At 43.7% G+C, this 15,191-nt stretch overlaps 1 protein-coding gene and 7 non-coding genes across 8 annotated transcripts in view; all 8 read right to left on the bottom strand.

Moving 5' to 3' along the window:
• LOC119883251 (clathrin heavy chain 1-like) overlaps positions 1-15,059 on the bottom strand; it is a 30,520-nt gene extending 15,461 nt beyond the window's left edge. The window contains exons 1-7 of the mRNA XM_038693814.1: positions 14,191-15,059; positions 11,946-12,153; positions 11,500-11,502; positions 8,868-9,136; positions 8,271-8,432; positions 8,027-8,140; positions 7,438-7,611 (exon numbers count right to left, since the gene is read on the bottom strand). Coding sequence (XP_038549742.1) covers positions 7,438-7,611; positions 8,027-8,140; positions 8,271-8,432; positions 8,868-9,136; positions 11,500-11,502; positions 11,946-12,153; positions 14,191-14,232 — 972 coding nt within the window. The 5' untranslated portion in view covers positions 14,233-15,059. The remainder of the gene's footprint in view (positions 1-7,437; positions 7,612-8,026; positions 8,141-8,270; positions 8,433-8,867; positions 9,137-11,499; positions 11,503-11,945; positions 12,154-14,190) is intronic.
• Positions 490-596, bottom strand: LOC119883671. Its single transcript, XR_005440740.1, has one exon. It is a non-coding gene; the product is annotated as a U6 spliceosomal RNA (small nuclear RNA).
• Positions 1,203-1,309, bottom strand: LOC119883670. The gene has a single exon (XR_005440739.1). It is a non-coding gene; the product is annotated as a U6 spliceosomal RNA (small nuclear RNA).
• Positions 1,915-2,021, bottom strand: LOC119883669. The gene has a single exon (XR_005440738.1). It is a non-coding gene; the product is annotated as a U6 spliceosomal RNA (small nuclear RNA).
• LOC119883668 lies at positions 2,628-2,734 on the bottom strand. Its single transcript, XR_005440737.1, has one exon. It is a non-coding gene; the product is annotated as a U6 spliceosomal RNA (small nuclear RNA).
• On the bottom strand, positions 3,341-3,447 carry LOC119883667. Its single transcript, XR_005440736.1, has one exon. It is a non-coding gene; the product is annotated as a U6 spliceosomal RNA (small nuclear RNA).
• On the bottom strand, positions 4,054-4,160 carry LOC119883666. Its single transcript, XR_005440735.1, has one exon. It is a non-coding gene; the product is annotated as a U6 spliceosomal RNA (small nuclear RNA).
• On the bottom strand, positions 4,767-4,871 carry LOC119883631. Its single transcript, XR_005440704.1, has one exon. It is a non-coding gene; the product is annotated as a U6 spliceosomal RNA (small nuclear RNA).
• Positions 15,060-15,191: the final 132 nt, after the last annotated feature.

Raw genomic sequence — 15,191 nt, 5'->3', positions numbered from 1 at the left:
GCCCAACTTCCCCCTCAGGCTGGGGGCTAAACTTGGGGGCCCAAGGCCAACCATCCCCCTGCCATGACACATGCTGGGACAACTGGGAGCCTCTCTGAAAAACTCTGGCCACATCTCTGTGCAATCAGCTCAAGGATAAGCAAGACTGCGTAAAGTTGTTCACGCCAAATACATTACGCCGAGCACTCGGGACACGTCCCCCATTTGCTGCCGTCTAAATCTGGTAGCCAGTTTCAAAGCAGGCCAGAGTCTGACTTGTGTAACTGACTTGGGTCAAGGTGTACTTTGGAATGACGCTGAGCCGACAACTGCCTGGGCTAAATTCCGGACAAGGTGTTGCCTGCTTGACGCCGGCACTCGCCATGTCAGGACTGCGGTTGTGAAAGGCGGCAAGGAGCCCCCGCATTCCCGGCCACCCTTGAAGGACAGAAAATCCCCTCTCTGGCACTAAGCTGCACCAGAAGAGGTCGCGGGCAAAACGAGCACATCAAAATGTGGATACGCTTCACGAATTTGCGTGTCATCCTTTCGCAGGGGCCATGCTAATCTTCTCTGTATCGAATCCAATTTATTAGATGTGCTGCCTGAGCAGGCACAGAAGTCCTAGATGGCTGCCTACCTTTTATACACCCTTCTGGCCCAATGCCCCCTTTGCAGCAGTGCAGGCTGGGGGACTGCAGTCCCTAGTAGGAAACGCCCTGAATGGGGGCGGTGCCCAACTTCCCCCTCAGGCTGGGGGCTAAACTTGGGGGCCCAAGGCCAACCATCCCCCTGCCATGACACATGCTGGGACAACTGGGAGCCTCTCTGAAAAACTCTGGCCACATCTCTGTGCAATCAGCTCAAGGATAAGCAAGACTGCGTAAAGTTGTTCACGCCAAATACATTACGCCGAGCACTCGGGACACGTCCCCCATTTGCTGCCGTCTAAATCTGGTAGCCAGTTTCAAAGCAGGCCAGAGTCTGACTTGTGTAACTGACTTGGGTCAAGGTGTACTTTGGAATGACGCTGAGCCGACAACTGCCTGGGCTAAATTCCGGACAAGGTGTTGCCTGCTTGACGCCGGCACTCGCCATGTCAGGACTGCGGTTGTGAAAGGCGGCAAGGAGCCCCCGCATTCCCGGCCACCCTTGAAGGACAGAAAATCCCCTCTCTGGCACTAAGCTGCACCAGAAGAGGTCGCGGGCAAAACGAGCACATCAAAATGTGGATACGCTTCACGAATTTGCGTGTCATCCTTTCGCAGGGGCCATGCTAATCTTCTCTGTATCGAATCCAATTTATTAGATGTGCTGCCTGAGCAGGCACAGAAGTCCTAGATGGCTGCCTACCTTTTATACCCCTTCTGGCCCAATGCCCCCTTTGCAGCAGTGCAGGCTGGGGGACTGCAGTCCCTAGTAGGAAACGCCCTGAATGGGGGCGGTGCCCAACTTCCCCCTCAGGCTGGGGGCTAAACTTGGGGGCCCAAGGCCAACCATCCCCCTGCCATGACACATGCTGGGACAACTGGGAGCCTCTCTGAAAAACTCTGGCCACATCTCTGTGCAATCAGCTCAAGGATAAGCAAGACTGCGTAAAGTTGTTCACGCCAAATACATTACGCCGAGCACTCGGGACACGTCCCCCATTTGCTGCCGTCTAAATCTGGTAGCCAGTTTCAAAGCAGGCCAGAGTCTGACTTGTGTAACTGACTTGGGTCAAGGTGTACTTTGGAATGACGCTGAGCCGACAACTGCCTGGGCTAAATTCCGGACAAGGTGTTGCCTGCTTGACGCCGGCACTCGCCATGTCAGGACTGCGGTTGTGAAAGGCGGCAAGGAGCCCCCGCATTCCCGGCCACCCTTGAAGGACAGAAAATCCCCTCTCTGGCACTAAGCTGCACCAGAAGAGGTCGCGGGCAAAACGAGCACATCAAAATGTGGATACGCTTCACGAATTTGCGTGTCATCCTTTCGCAGGGGCCATGCTAATCTTCTCTGTATCGAATCCAATTTATTAGATGTGCTGCCTGAGCAGGCACAGAAGTCCTAGATGGCTGCCTACCTTTTATACACCCTTCTGGCCCAATGCCCCCTTTGCAGCAGTGCAGGCTGGGGGACTGCAGTCCCTAGTAGGAAACGCCCTGAATGGGGGCGGTGCCCAACTTCCCCCTCAGGCTGGGGGCTAAACTTGGGGGCCCAAGGCCAACCATCCCCCTGCCATGACACATGCTGGGACAACTGGGAGCCTCTCTGAAAAACTCTGGCCACATCTCTGTGCAATCAGCTCAAGGATAAGCAAGACTGCGTAAAGTTGTTCACGCCAAATACATTACGCCGAGCACTCGGGACACGTCCCCCATTTGCTGCCGTCTAAATCTGGTAGCCAGTTTCAAAGCAGGCCAGAGTCTGACTTGTGTAACTGACTTGGGTCAAGGTGTACTTTGGAATGACGCTGAGCCGACAACTGCCTGGGCTAAATTCCGGACAAGGTGTTGCCTGCTTGACGCCGGCACTCGCCATGTCAGGACTGCGGTTGTGAAAGGCGGCAAGGAGCCCCCGCATTCCCGGCCACCCTTGAAGGACAGAAAATCCCCTCTCTGGCACTAAGCTGCACCAGAAGAGGTCGCGGACAAAACGAGCACATCAAAATGTGGATACGCTTCACGAATTTGCGTGTCATCCTTTCGCAGGGGCCATGCTAATCTTCTCTGTATCGAATCCAATTTATTAGATGTGCTGCCTGAGCAGGCACAGAAGTCCTAGATGGCTGCCTACCTTTTATACACCCTTCTGGCCCAATGCCCCCTTTGCAGCAGTGCAGGCTGGGGGACTGCAGTCCCTAGTAGGAAACGCCCTGAATGGGGGCGGTGCCCAACTTCCCCCTCAGGCTGGGGGCTAAACTTGGGGGCCCAAGGCCAACCATCCCCCTGCCATGACACATGCTGGGACAACTGGGAGCCTCTCTGAAAAACTCTGGCCACATCTCTGTGCAATCAGCTCAAGGATAAGCAAGACTGCGTAAAGTTGTTCACGCCAAATACATTACGCCGAGCACTCGGGACACGTCCCCCATTTGCTGCCGTCTAAATCTGGTAGCCAGTTTCAAAGCAGGCCAGAGTCTGACTTGTGTAACTGACTTGGGTCAAGGTGTACTTTGGAATGACGCTGAGCCGACAACTGCCTGGGCTAAATTCCGGACAAGGTGTTGCCTGCTTGACGCCGGCACTCGCCATGTCAGGACTGCGGTTGTGAAAGGCGGCAAGGAGCCCCCGCATTCCCGGCCACCCTTGAAGGACAGAAAATCCCCTCTCTGGCACTAAGCTGCACCAGAAGAGGTCGCGGACAAAACGAGCACATCAAAATGTGGATACGCTTCACGAATTTGCGTGTCATCCTTTCGCAGGGGCCATGCTAATCTTCTCTGTATCGAATCCAATTTATTAGATGTGCTGCCTGAGCAGGCACAGAAGTCCTAGATGGCTGCCTACCTTTTATACACCCTTCTGGCCCAATGCCCCCTTTGCAGCAGTGCAGGCTGGGGGACTGCAGTCCCTAGTAGGAAACGCCCTGAATGGGGGCGGTGCCCAACTTCCCCCTCAGGCTGGGGGCTAAACTTGGGGGCCCAAGGCCAACCATCCCCCTGCCATGACACATGCTGGGACAACTGGGAGCCTCTCTGAAAAACTCTGGCCACATCTCTGTGCAATCAGCTCAAGGATAAGCAAGACTGCGTAAAGTTGTTCACGCCAAATACATTACGCCGAGCACTCGGGACACGTCCCCCATTTGCTGCCGTCTAAATCTGGTAGCCAGTTTCAAAGCAGGCCAGAGTCTGACTTGTGTAACTGACTTGGGTCAAGGTGTACTTTGGAATGACGCTGAGCCGACAACTGCCTGGGCTAAATTCCGGACAAGGTGTTGCCTGCTTGACGCCGGCACTCGCCATGTCAGGACTGCGGTTGTGAAAGGCGGCAAGGAGCCCCCGCATTCCCGGCCACCCTTGAAGGACAGAAAATCCCCTCTCTGGCACTAAGCTGCACCAGAAGAGGTCGCGGGCAAAACGAGCACATCAAAATGTGGATACGCTTCACGAATTTGCGTGTCATCCTTTCGCAGGGGCCATGCTAATCTTCTCTGTATCGAATCCAATTTATTAGATGTGCTGCCTGAGCAGGCACAGAAGTCCTAGATGGCTGCCTACCTTTTATACACCCTTCTGGCCCAATGCCCCCTTTGCAGCAGTGCAGGCTGGGGGACTGCAGTCCCTAGTAGGAAACGCCCTGAATGGGGGCGGTGCCCAACTTCCCCCTCAGGCTGGGGGCTAAACTTGGGGGCCCAAGGCCAACCATCCCCCTGCCATGACACATGCTGGGACAACTGGGAGCCTCTCTGAAAAACTCTGGCCACATCTCTGTGCAATCAGCTCAAGGATAAGCAAGACTGCGTAAAGTTGTTCACGCCAAATACATTACGCCGAGCACTCGGGACACGTCCCCCATTTGCTGCCGTCTAAATCTGGTAGCCAGTTTCAAAGCAGGCCAGAGTCTGACTTGTGTAACTGACTTGGGTCAAGGTGTACTTTGGAATGACGCTGAGCCGACAACTGCCTGGGCTAAATTCCGGACAAGGTGTTGCCTGCTTGACGCCGGCACTCGCCATGTCAGGACTGCGGTTGTGAAAGGCGGCAAGGAGCCCCCGCATTCCCGGCCACCCTTGAAGGACAGAAAATCCCCTCTCTGGCACTAAGCTGCACCAGAAGAGGTCGCGGGCAAAACGAGCACATCAAAATGTGGATACGCTTCACGAATTTGCGTGTCATCCTTTCGCAGGGGCCATGCTAATCTTCTCTGTATCGCTAAGATCAAAGGATGAGTACGAGATAAGAGTTCAGAATTTCAGCTCTTATTTCGTGGTAATCACATCTAGATGTCCCCACCATGTCTGAGGACATACCACCCTTTGTTTGAACCCACCCATTGTTCAAGTGAGCAAAACTATTGGAACATGTGACTGACAGATTTCTCTTGTTGCCCAGGTGTTGCCTTTTAGGTTGATTATCCAAACATTAAATAGCTCTGCATGACTAGACTAAGTTTTCATCCTTGGTTCAAACCTATAAAGACTGCATTTGCTGTTAAAGAGGATAAACCAACATGAAGACCAGAGAGCTGTCTATGGGAGAAAAGCAAGCCATTGTCAAGCTGAGGAAAAAAGGAAAATCCACCAGAGCCATTGGACAAATATTGGGCATACCAAGTCCAACAATTTGGAATGTCCTGAAAAAGAAAGAAACTACTGGTGTACTGAGCAACAGACGTCGAACAGGTCAGCCAAGGAAAACAACAGTAGTTGTTGACAGAAATATCTTGACAGCTGTGAAGAAAACCCCCAAAACATCAGTAAGTTACATCACCAATGACCTCCACAGTGCAGGGGTGAAGGTATCACAATCCACTGTCTGAAGTAGACTCCGAGAATTTGCAGTACAGAGATGAGCCGCCAAATTCTGTAACACAATCTTATGGACTGATGAGACCAAGATTAATCTCTACCAAAGTGATGGAAAGGCCAAAGTATGGACAAAGAAAGGAAGTGCTTATGATCTGAAGCATACAAGCTCATCTGTGAAGCATGGTGGAGTTAATGTCATGGTCTGCTGATGGTAGCAGCAGAATGACTTCAGAAGTGTACAGAAACATTTTGTCTTCCAATTAACAGAAAAATGCATTGAAACTAATAGGGAGGAAGTTTATCATGCAGCAGGACAATGACCCAAAGCACACTGCCAACAAAACAACGGACTTCATCAGGGGAAAAAGTGCAAGGTTTAAGACCGGCCAAGTCAATCACCTGATCTTAACCCAATAGAGCATGCATTTCACATCCTTAAGAGGAGATTGAATGGAGCAACACCCCGAAACAAACAAGGAACTGAAAGAAGCTGCGGTCACAAATGAAGAATGCGACAGTTTGGTGATGTCGATGGGTTGCAGGCTTGAGGCAGTTATTGCAAGCATGGGTTATGCCACCAAATATTAAATGTTATTTACTTTAAGATTATTTGTTCCATTACTTTTGCTCACCTAAGAATGCTTTGGTCAAATACAAACGGTGATATGTCCTGAGTTGTGGAACACATCTAGATTGGAATACCAGGAAATAAAAGCTGAAATTCTGAACTCTTGTCTCATACTCATCTTTTGATCATCAAACTTACCTTAAATCTATGCATTTTCCTGTTATTTCTGCCCATTTGATAAACAAAATACATCCACTAACTGGAGGAGTAAAGGTATAAAAGTAAAGTATAATGTTAGTATAATAATATATTGACAGGTTACACTTTCTTTGGATAATCTGCCTACAGATAGTTTATTGCTGTAGTGCCTCAACCTTTTCTTAATGTCCCGCCTACTCCAGGGAATGATTGGTTGGTTCACGAAACCTGACTGACGAGCAGCTATGCACACGGCTGCATGAAAGGCTCCCCACCTCCCTATGGAGATCAGCAGGCAGGAGAGAACGGGAACAGCTGAGCGTCACGTACTGCCCACAAAGCCTGATCTGGAGAGGGCAGAGAAGAGGACCGGTGCCGGAACGCCAAAAAGTAAAATTGACAGTGCCGGTAAATGCCGGGCCACTTCAAGCACAAACGGCTTTTAGATTGTGAGAAATAACAGGAAGTCATTAGCCTGAGCTTCTGCTCTCTCAACAGTTCTTTGATACATGGCTATTGAAACACATTAGGAGAATATTTGAAACACTATTTTTCAATTCTGATCATTTTGGCGCTAGTGATGTTTTTGGCGATCACTAAAACCTCTTTGTGGGGCACCAAAAATTTCTCTATGCAGAAAAAAAACCCTGTTTGGTACAACCAACATCTTAAGTGAAACATGATAGGTAATAAGAGGTCCTAGCTGTCAACTTGCAAAAAAACCCAAGATGAATGTCAGTGTCCAAATGCAGTGCAGGCTGCATTCTTTGACTCAACTACATGGATCCTACAGACATTTGCTAGCAACACATCTGAAGTCATTTCATCAGTCAATTCAAATAATAAGCTAGACATCATTGCTTTTAATCATCAGATGTTGAAGGGCCTCATTTCTAGCGTCTGTTTAATGCCTAATTATGTTTGTTAATTGAGATTCATATTTAATCTGACAGTCCTACTTTGCAACAGAAATGTAGTCAATCTTGCGATATATTGCTATAGCTAATAATTCAATGCTTAAATGCTAACTAACAGGTAAGTAAAGATGGTGTATGACAAAGTACAATCTTAACATGAACATGCACACATGTTATGTGTGCTGTTGTGACTTTCAAAATGTGACATTGTACTGCATGAAGTCATGGGGAAATTACACAACAGCCATTGAATATAGTAATAGTAAAAGGGTATTGGGAGCTCAATCCCAGATGGAGGGCCAGAGTGTGCACATTGAGTACCTGTCCTTTCCTGTTGACTCCAATGATACCAGCAGTAGGTTCATGGGGGGCAGTGACAAAAATGGTCTCTCCGCTGATCCTGTTCATGTAGATACAAGTTCCAGTCTCCAGATCATACAGGTGGATGTAGCCATATTTGGTTATCAGAAAGACTACATCTTGCTTGGAACTGATCTAGATGTACAAAAAGATAATCTGATTTGAACATGTAAATGATATAGAAAAATATCATCCTCAAAATGCCCTTCAGCAAGACTTTGAACCCAAAGCTAATTAAATATTGCCAAGTCCCAGTGTGATGTCACACACTGAGGGGGAGTTCAGAATGGCCTATTTAAATGGGGTACTTTCAACACATCACTAATATTGTCAAACAGTGAGTGAATCAAATTTTAACAGCACTTGAATAACAACTAGTCTAGACAATTGTTCTTTTGGATAATACCCCTTTAAAAAAAAAAACCTAAGGCACTGGTGACATATGCACCTGTAGAGAATTTTGTTTAGAGGAGGAGGGAATCTACTTTAAGGAACAAAGTCAAACAAGAGGTACAGGCTCTACATGTCTCGTCGTAAATAGATTTTGTACCTGCATGGCAACAGGGAAGTCATTCTGGGCTTCTGGAGGAAAGAAAACATCCACAGCTTTCTTTGGAAACGGCTGGTTTCCAGTTGGCGGAGTCCCCACTTCAATGATGTGCAGCTAGAAAAGCAAGAAGACATTGAAGCAAAATAATACAAAGGAAGGTTACAAAAGTCACTGGAAAGTTGCAATCCGTATGCCACCAAATGCAGCTGTCAGCCTCAGACTTTGCAGTGCTAGTAAATCTTACTTTTCCCCCTGCCTGTCCTCGCACAGCAAAGCAGAACAGTGTTGATTCTTCAGTGTTGCCCTCCATCTTGAACTGTGCAAAGCCAGCAGCATGACCCTCAATAGGCTGAGACACCTTCCTGTCCACTGAATACAGCTGCATGGCTCCAACAACACGGTTTTGCTGAAGAGGAGACAAAGTCCACAAGGTATGCCAAAGCTCGAAGTCAGATGTGATTTATAGTCACATTAAGATTTGTTTTTGTTTTATTGTTAAATAAACACCTCTGCTTCCAGCATCATTTAGACTATTGGACTATTGTATGATGAAATCTGCTGTTTCATTATATATACCTACAATATCTTATATAAATATGTTTATATCCCACACACTGAAGAATTATTGTATTAATTAAAACTAATATCACTGTAACTACATATAACTAATTAATAACAATAAATGGTTGATTAGTAATTACTGGCCAAGTATGCTCACACAAAATATTATTTAACTGCTGCACTTCTGTTATCTAGTGCAATAACTTTAATATTAAGTAAATGTCAAAATTATCAGAATTAATCATGTTGGAGCTATTCTTCAACCACATTTTTTTTTCACCTGTGCTGAAATGCCAATGAGCAGCAGCCACTTCTGTTTTGCGTCAGTACGGTAGTTGATGATCTGGCAGCCTGCAAGGCTGGAGTGACGGTCAAAGACTTTGAGTGGCTGGGAGTCGCCCTCCATGCTCCAATGGTAAACTGCATTGTCTGTTACCAGAGCAACAGTGTTGAGGGAGATCCACTTCCAGAAGGTCACATCATCTGTCATCGTGTGAGCCTTCATCTTGCTCTTCATCTCAATGTTGAAGATCTGCAGGGTCTTTGCAGCTGAAAACATTAAGAGCCGAGGTTAACATACAGGGACACAGATGAATGCTGTGACCCCCTAAAGCATTCCAATAATGATAGTAAAATAATAACTGAACAAAATCAGTCTATTGACTAAAGCTACCACACACAACCCACAGCAGACTTTGGGTGTAAACATACCATTTGGATATACAAAACTCCAATTGCTGAAGAAATGTTGGTAGTCATGGTTTGGTTTGAGTAACACCAAAGCACCATACAAAAAGCCAATACCAGTGTCAAAACAAGAGGCAAGACCAACAAAAGGGAAACCACATGGTTGGTGGATCTGCATTCAGTTAGGTCTGATGCAATAAACTATTCAGGCTGAATATACAAACATCAAGTCATCACACAGATTTTTTATTTGCGAAACTCAAACAGTAAACTGTGTCACCCCTAATTCATTTCAATTAGGCCACTATGTTGACAGAGTGAGGGAGGGCAATAAAAGTTAAATGTGGCTAACCTTCCACAACGCAATGCAAAAATATTCAATGTTTAAAAAACAAAAAAGAATCACTCTTCTCGTTGTTTTGGTACAATGATTCAATTCGCCACTGATCAAAACCAGATCACAAACCAACATCGGCAGAAAAACATGGGCTTTATGGCCTGTGTCCAGCTCCACCCCCACCACCTACTAGAGAATTGAAACTTCATGTTGGTATAGCTCTTCAGGGACTCGCATCGAAATCTAATCCTAAAATGAGAAATGTAGGAATCTGGGTTGGGTCTGAATGCAGATTAGCAAAAGAAGACCAAAAAGCACACAAACAGTTGTGATGATGTGAAGGATGCTGGACAGACGCACTCACAACCATTCTGGGGTTTTTTTCCCTCCGGTTCAGTTTCACTTGAGGAATGCCACTCCAATTCTAAGGGTCCATTATTATTTAATGTACAGCACAAATACAGTAAATTATTATTTAAAAAGTATTAAAGTTTTTTCATTTAATTAGCTTCTCTGTTTAAACTGCACTTAAAATAGAAGTTATTCAACACATAGGCAACTGAAGCATAAGTTTTATAAACCACTTAAGACTACTCCTTTGACATAACGTGGAGGTCAGTAGGCCTAGATAGCAGTGTTGTCCAAACACAGCCCAAAACTAAAAATGGAAATAATAGGAAAATAACCACAACAAAGCACCACATTTGGCTTTGATAACTACAGTATGCTGTGGCTGGCCAGTCAAGATTGTCTCTGTAAAAATGTGACATATATAACTTAAATTATTACCTGTAACGGTTACCTGCCACACCAAGGTCAGACTAGCACATGAAAAAAGTAGAAAAACAGACCTTACAAGTATTATCTAAAAATTGGTACAAATGTACTGGCCCCTGCTGGCTGACTTTACATACATATTAAGAATATATTTGGTTATAGCCTCACAGGCCAGTGGTACACAATTCTTACGAGAATAAGGCCTACATGTCCACAAGACAGCCAGTACATAATGGCCAACTATTTAGTTAAGACTGAACTAAATGTCACAGGTTTCTGGATTTTCCCACTGTGTGAATAACCATATCATTTTTTTTTTTGCATGGTTTAGCCCTTTACTACATACATATGTACTATACATTACTACCAACCATTTTCCAAGGCACATAATACTTTGTAATATATGGATTTTCTATTAATAGCAGGGTTAGTCATTGAATTTTTTAATTCATATACATTTTCTTCTGATAAAACTGATTCTAATTCTTTGAAGACAATTTTCTGGCAAAGACGTGTATTCTGTTATGTGGGTGCAGGTTGTGAGTGACAGTTTGAAACTGACAACTAACTAACAACTGTATTATTGAATTTTGGCACAAATGTTGTGTTTTTGTTTTTAATGAAGAGGCAGCCAGATTTATATCTGCATCATTTTCACGCTGCCTGTGTTTGCCTCCAGGTTAGCTTTTTGTGAGTTAACTTTTTTTGTGAGACAAAAAGACATGTGTGCAGGACGTTGATGACTAAATAAATCACCTTACTAAGGCTATTCGCGTAAGTCTCTATGTGCTCATTTTCATACTATACAGAAGTTAATGGAAACAAATGCATTTAAAATCTTAAATACAGTATGTTTCAGAAAATGGTCAGCTATAATATAAAATATATGTACACTGTAGCAAATGGGACAAACACACTCACAGACAAAACAAAGAAAAAAAAAAAGATACAGTCCTTTAAGCTGCCCTCTTAATTTTGCTACGCTTTGCTTGTGTTTTTATGGGTAAATTTAAGCATTCATTAAAATTACTATCAGTACTGTGCAAACATTTCAAGACAGTGCATACAGGATTACACTTTGACAACTCACAATATGTAAAATTCAACTCACCGTCTGCAAACATAAGAAAGCAGTAGGAAATGAAAAAAGAGCAAAAACAAGCAAAATAGACAAAGCTTTCATGACAGCATGACATTTTCCTAGCACTGCTACTATGCCTATTCTTCCTTAAATATCAATGTCTTGTATATTTAAATTTGATGCACTAAATATTATTTACTCAACCTTTTTTGATAAACAGAAATGGGGTGGTCTACATATGAACATTAAATGAAAAGCAGACTGTGACAGCTACATAACTGACTGACAACACAAACAAAATTTACACAAATGACCCAATGAACTAGAAAAGAGCCATAGCAAGGTATGTGACAAGACAAAAGTTTAACTGTTTACTTTTAATATATGTGCTTCCAGAAAACTTGCACACTCCTCTCTAGGCAGCACATAAAGTCATGTTCTAACAGTGCTAGATATGCATTTTAGCTAGAGCTTACCTTTAAGGGCAATAACTTTGCTGGCAGGATTCATGATGGCGCTGTCTGCAGAGATGGGCCTGCGAATGGGATTGTTGGGGTCGGCCATATCAATGATGACGACCTGGGCCTGCTCACCCACTTTCTCTCTTATACAGATGAATTTGTCTGACTCCATGGTTAGAGTGCTGAATCCAATATTGGCTGGATTGATTCCCAGGTTCTGGAGCTGAGATATGAACACATGACCTGTTTTAGCAGCAGTTCATTACTTATTTCTACTGTGGTCCTTTATATAAAGACAGCAGACATGCACAAGTTCAAGCAGTGCCCAAAATTAGCACTTGCCAAATACAAACAACAAGGCAAGTCAAACTTAAAAAAATGTATTCATACAAATTACAGCCAGGGTGATGAGCTTACATTGAATTTTTGGCACATCAGCCTATATAATAATAATTGCCTAAAAGGAAGTAGCCGCTATATGTTGAGATTAAACATTGGCAAGCACAAGTCAACAACACTTTCTCTAGTCTTGTTTTCTGTATGTAAGTGTCCTTGGGTTACCTGAAAGGCAGTTAAAATTGAAATTATCATCATCATCGTCTCTTGGGCATCCAAACACTACAATATTTGTCTTTGAGATTCATGGGGATGCTATGTTGTTATAACTAGTATGTACAGCACTGAGTTGTAGTTGTACAGCGTTATCCTTCATGGGTCCAGTTGTGGACTATGTAACAGAGACCCAGTTGCCAGTTTATTAGGTACACCTAGCTAAAACTAATAATAACATTGCATTATATTGACAGGTGTTATAAAAGAGGGTAGGCTAGATAACAAACACATCTCTGTATAATGCAATATAGTTAATCCCCCCTAGGGGAAATTTAGGTTGACATAGCAGCAAGAGGAATGAAATAACAGATGCAATAAAAGTAGAATCAGTAACTTTCAATGTAGTTGTACAAATAAATATACACTGTATGCACACTATATACAATTGGATATACAATTAACATTTTATGTAGTTTTCAAAATATTACCACACTAATTACACACCATTTAATATCAATATACGATAATTTATTTACAACCATATAATTTACAACCAGATAAATGTTCACAGCACCATAAAGGGCAGGGTGAAAAATGATCAGAAGTTGAATAAAAACACTTCTTAAAAACAGTTTCTACAAAAACTGAACATTATAACCTTTGTGAAATTTATTGCATGACTGTTGTATTAGACTGCATTAGTTTTGGCTAGATGTACTTAATAAACTGGCAAAGTGTATATTGTCCCTTGACAAAAGGTAATGGAAGGTGCATGGTCACAGTATGATAACTGCCTCCCATGCACTTCAAGCTTAAATGTAAGGTTTCAGTGAGAACACTAAGCACATCTAATAATCCCATAATGTCAGAAACTGAGATTAACTTCAGTGACTGTTATCCTGCTAATTTAAAGGTGTTATAGAAAACTATGATCTATGCTAAGTTATGTGAGTGACAGAATGGGTGTACCACCTGGTTTACATCGGACAGTTGGATGAGGAGGTAACATTTCACAGGTAGTAACACCAACAGAATAACCTTAAATCCTTCCTTCAGATGTTAGAAAAAATGGCCTGTCATGAGATCACCTCACTGTAAGATGCGAAATGGCACAGGGTCCAGTCGGTCTCCAGCTGACCACGATTTTACAGCTACTAGCAAGCTTTAGTACATCACCATCAGAGGATACGTGTGATTACATGATGGCTGCAACAAAACTGCCAACGTAGCGGAAAAACTTTGACATTAACCCGGTCAACGGCTGAATGTCTTATATAGCTACGATTAACGTTACATGCCGTGACGCCAGCATCTCTCACGACACACACTGTGACAGTTAGCCAGCTACTGTAACGTCAATAGATATTTTCTAACCTAATAAGTGTAACCATGAATCTGTCAATTACGCATGAACCACCGAAGGTCAGCAAGTGTGTCTTAAGTTAATGTTATTAGTTTCTCGTCCTGGCTGCCAGTGACATCCAACGTCGGCTAATGTTGAGTCGACTAGGCACCAGCATCAGTGCAGTAATGAATGAGCGATGCTAGTCTGGGATGCTAGTTCTTAGCTGCTGGCTAATCGGGGGATGGGAGGTCATTCATTTGCTGCGGGTATTTACGTTTAACGTTACTTTACCTAAATGCTATCAAATGACTGTTTAACGGGGAGATCAACCAGTAATGTGAATGTTGGTGTTTAGCCACATACCTGCAGGTGCTCCTGGAAGCGGATAGGCAGGATTTGAGCCATGGTGGTTTCCTTGAGCTCCTCCAGAGTCCTGAAATTCTAGCCGTACAGCTAGCTAGCTAAGCAATAGCACGGCGTTAGCTACGACCTCCTCACTGAAAGTGTAGGTCGGAGCCAGTCAGTGAAACAAAATAAACACGACAAAAGATAATATGCAGTGTTGTTAATAGAGTCTCCGAAATCTGTTATCAGTAAAAGTGCTAAATGTGTCCCCCTTCTGTTTATGCTTTCTGCACTGCATCGATGGATAGCAGTGGTTACTACTGATCTTCTGTCCAAAATCCGCAATGGCGGCGGAAACGGCTAAGAGCCTTCTCAATCCGGAAGCATCTAGGGAGCTCTGGAAGGACACCGACTCTGAGCCATGTTTAGGATGGGTATGAGCAATTTTAAGTTTACCGATTTAAGCAAAATAATATTAATTGTCTGTGTTTCTACCCCCAACAGTTCCACATGCTGTAGTCTATTCTCCATAAAACTAAATCTTAATTCACCCATGTACGTCAGTTCCGTTACAAATTAGTAAACTACACTTTTTATTAAATCCGTGACATATTTTTAAAGCTTTAGTCCAACTATAAACAATTCAGGAACAATATACGTTTGCATAATGCATACAAGCAAACTGTCAAGTTTAGTAAAACCCTAACATAAAAATGTCTAACGTTATGGAGAAGATATCTAGCCTGTGCTAGATAGAAAGCTATAAATCATAGAATTCATGAACCACATAGCAAATATATGGCAAATGTTTTAGTTTCTATTAAAGCAAGAAAAAAAAACACTTATTTCACAGCATTTCTAAGCCAGGCTCTAATTCAAACGGCTCCAATTCAAATGTCTCTACTAAACAGATTAATTAATATTTCAGTGTAGGCAAGTTTGTACAATACAGCCTAGATACATCGTTCATAAAATTTCATTAATCTGAATTCAAAGAAATCTTACAACAGCATGCAAAA

This window comes from Micropterus salmoides, unplaced genomic scaffold (assembly GCF_014851395.1).
Source record: "Micropterus salmoides isolate LMB-PRFRI ecotype aquatic unplaced genomic scaffold, ASM1485139v1 Ms_hic_scaffold_3, whole genome shotgun sequence".
NCBI lineage: Eukaryota > Metazoa > Chordata > Actinopteri > Centrarchiformes > Centrarchidae > Micropterus > Micropterus salmoides.
Note: the sequence above shows the minus strand (reverse complement) of the source record. Positions and strands in the feature narration are given on the sequence as shown.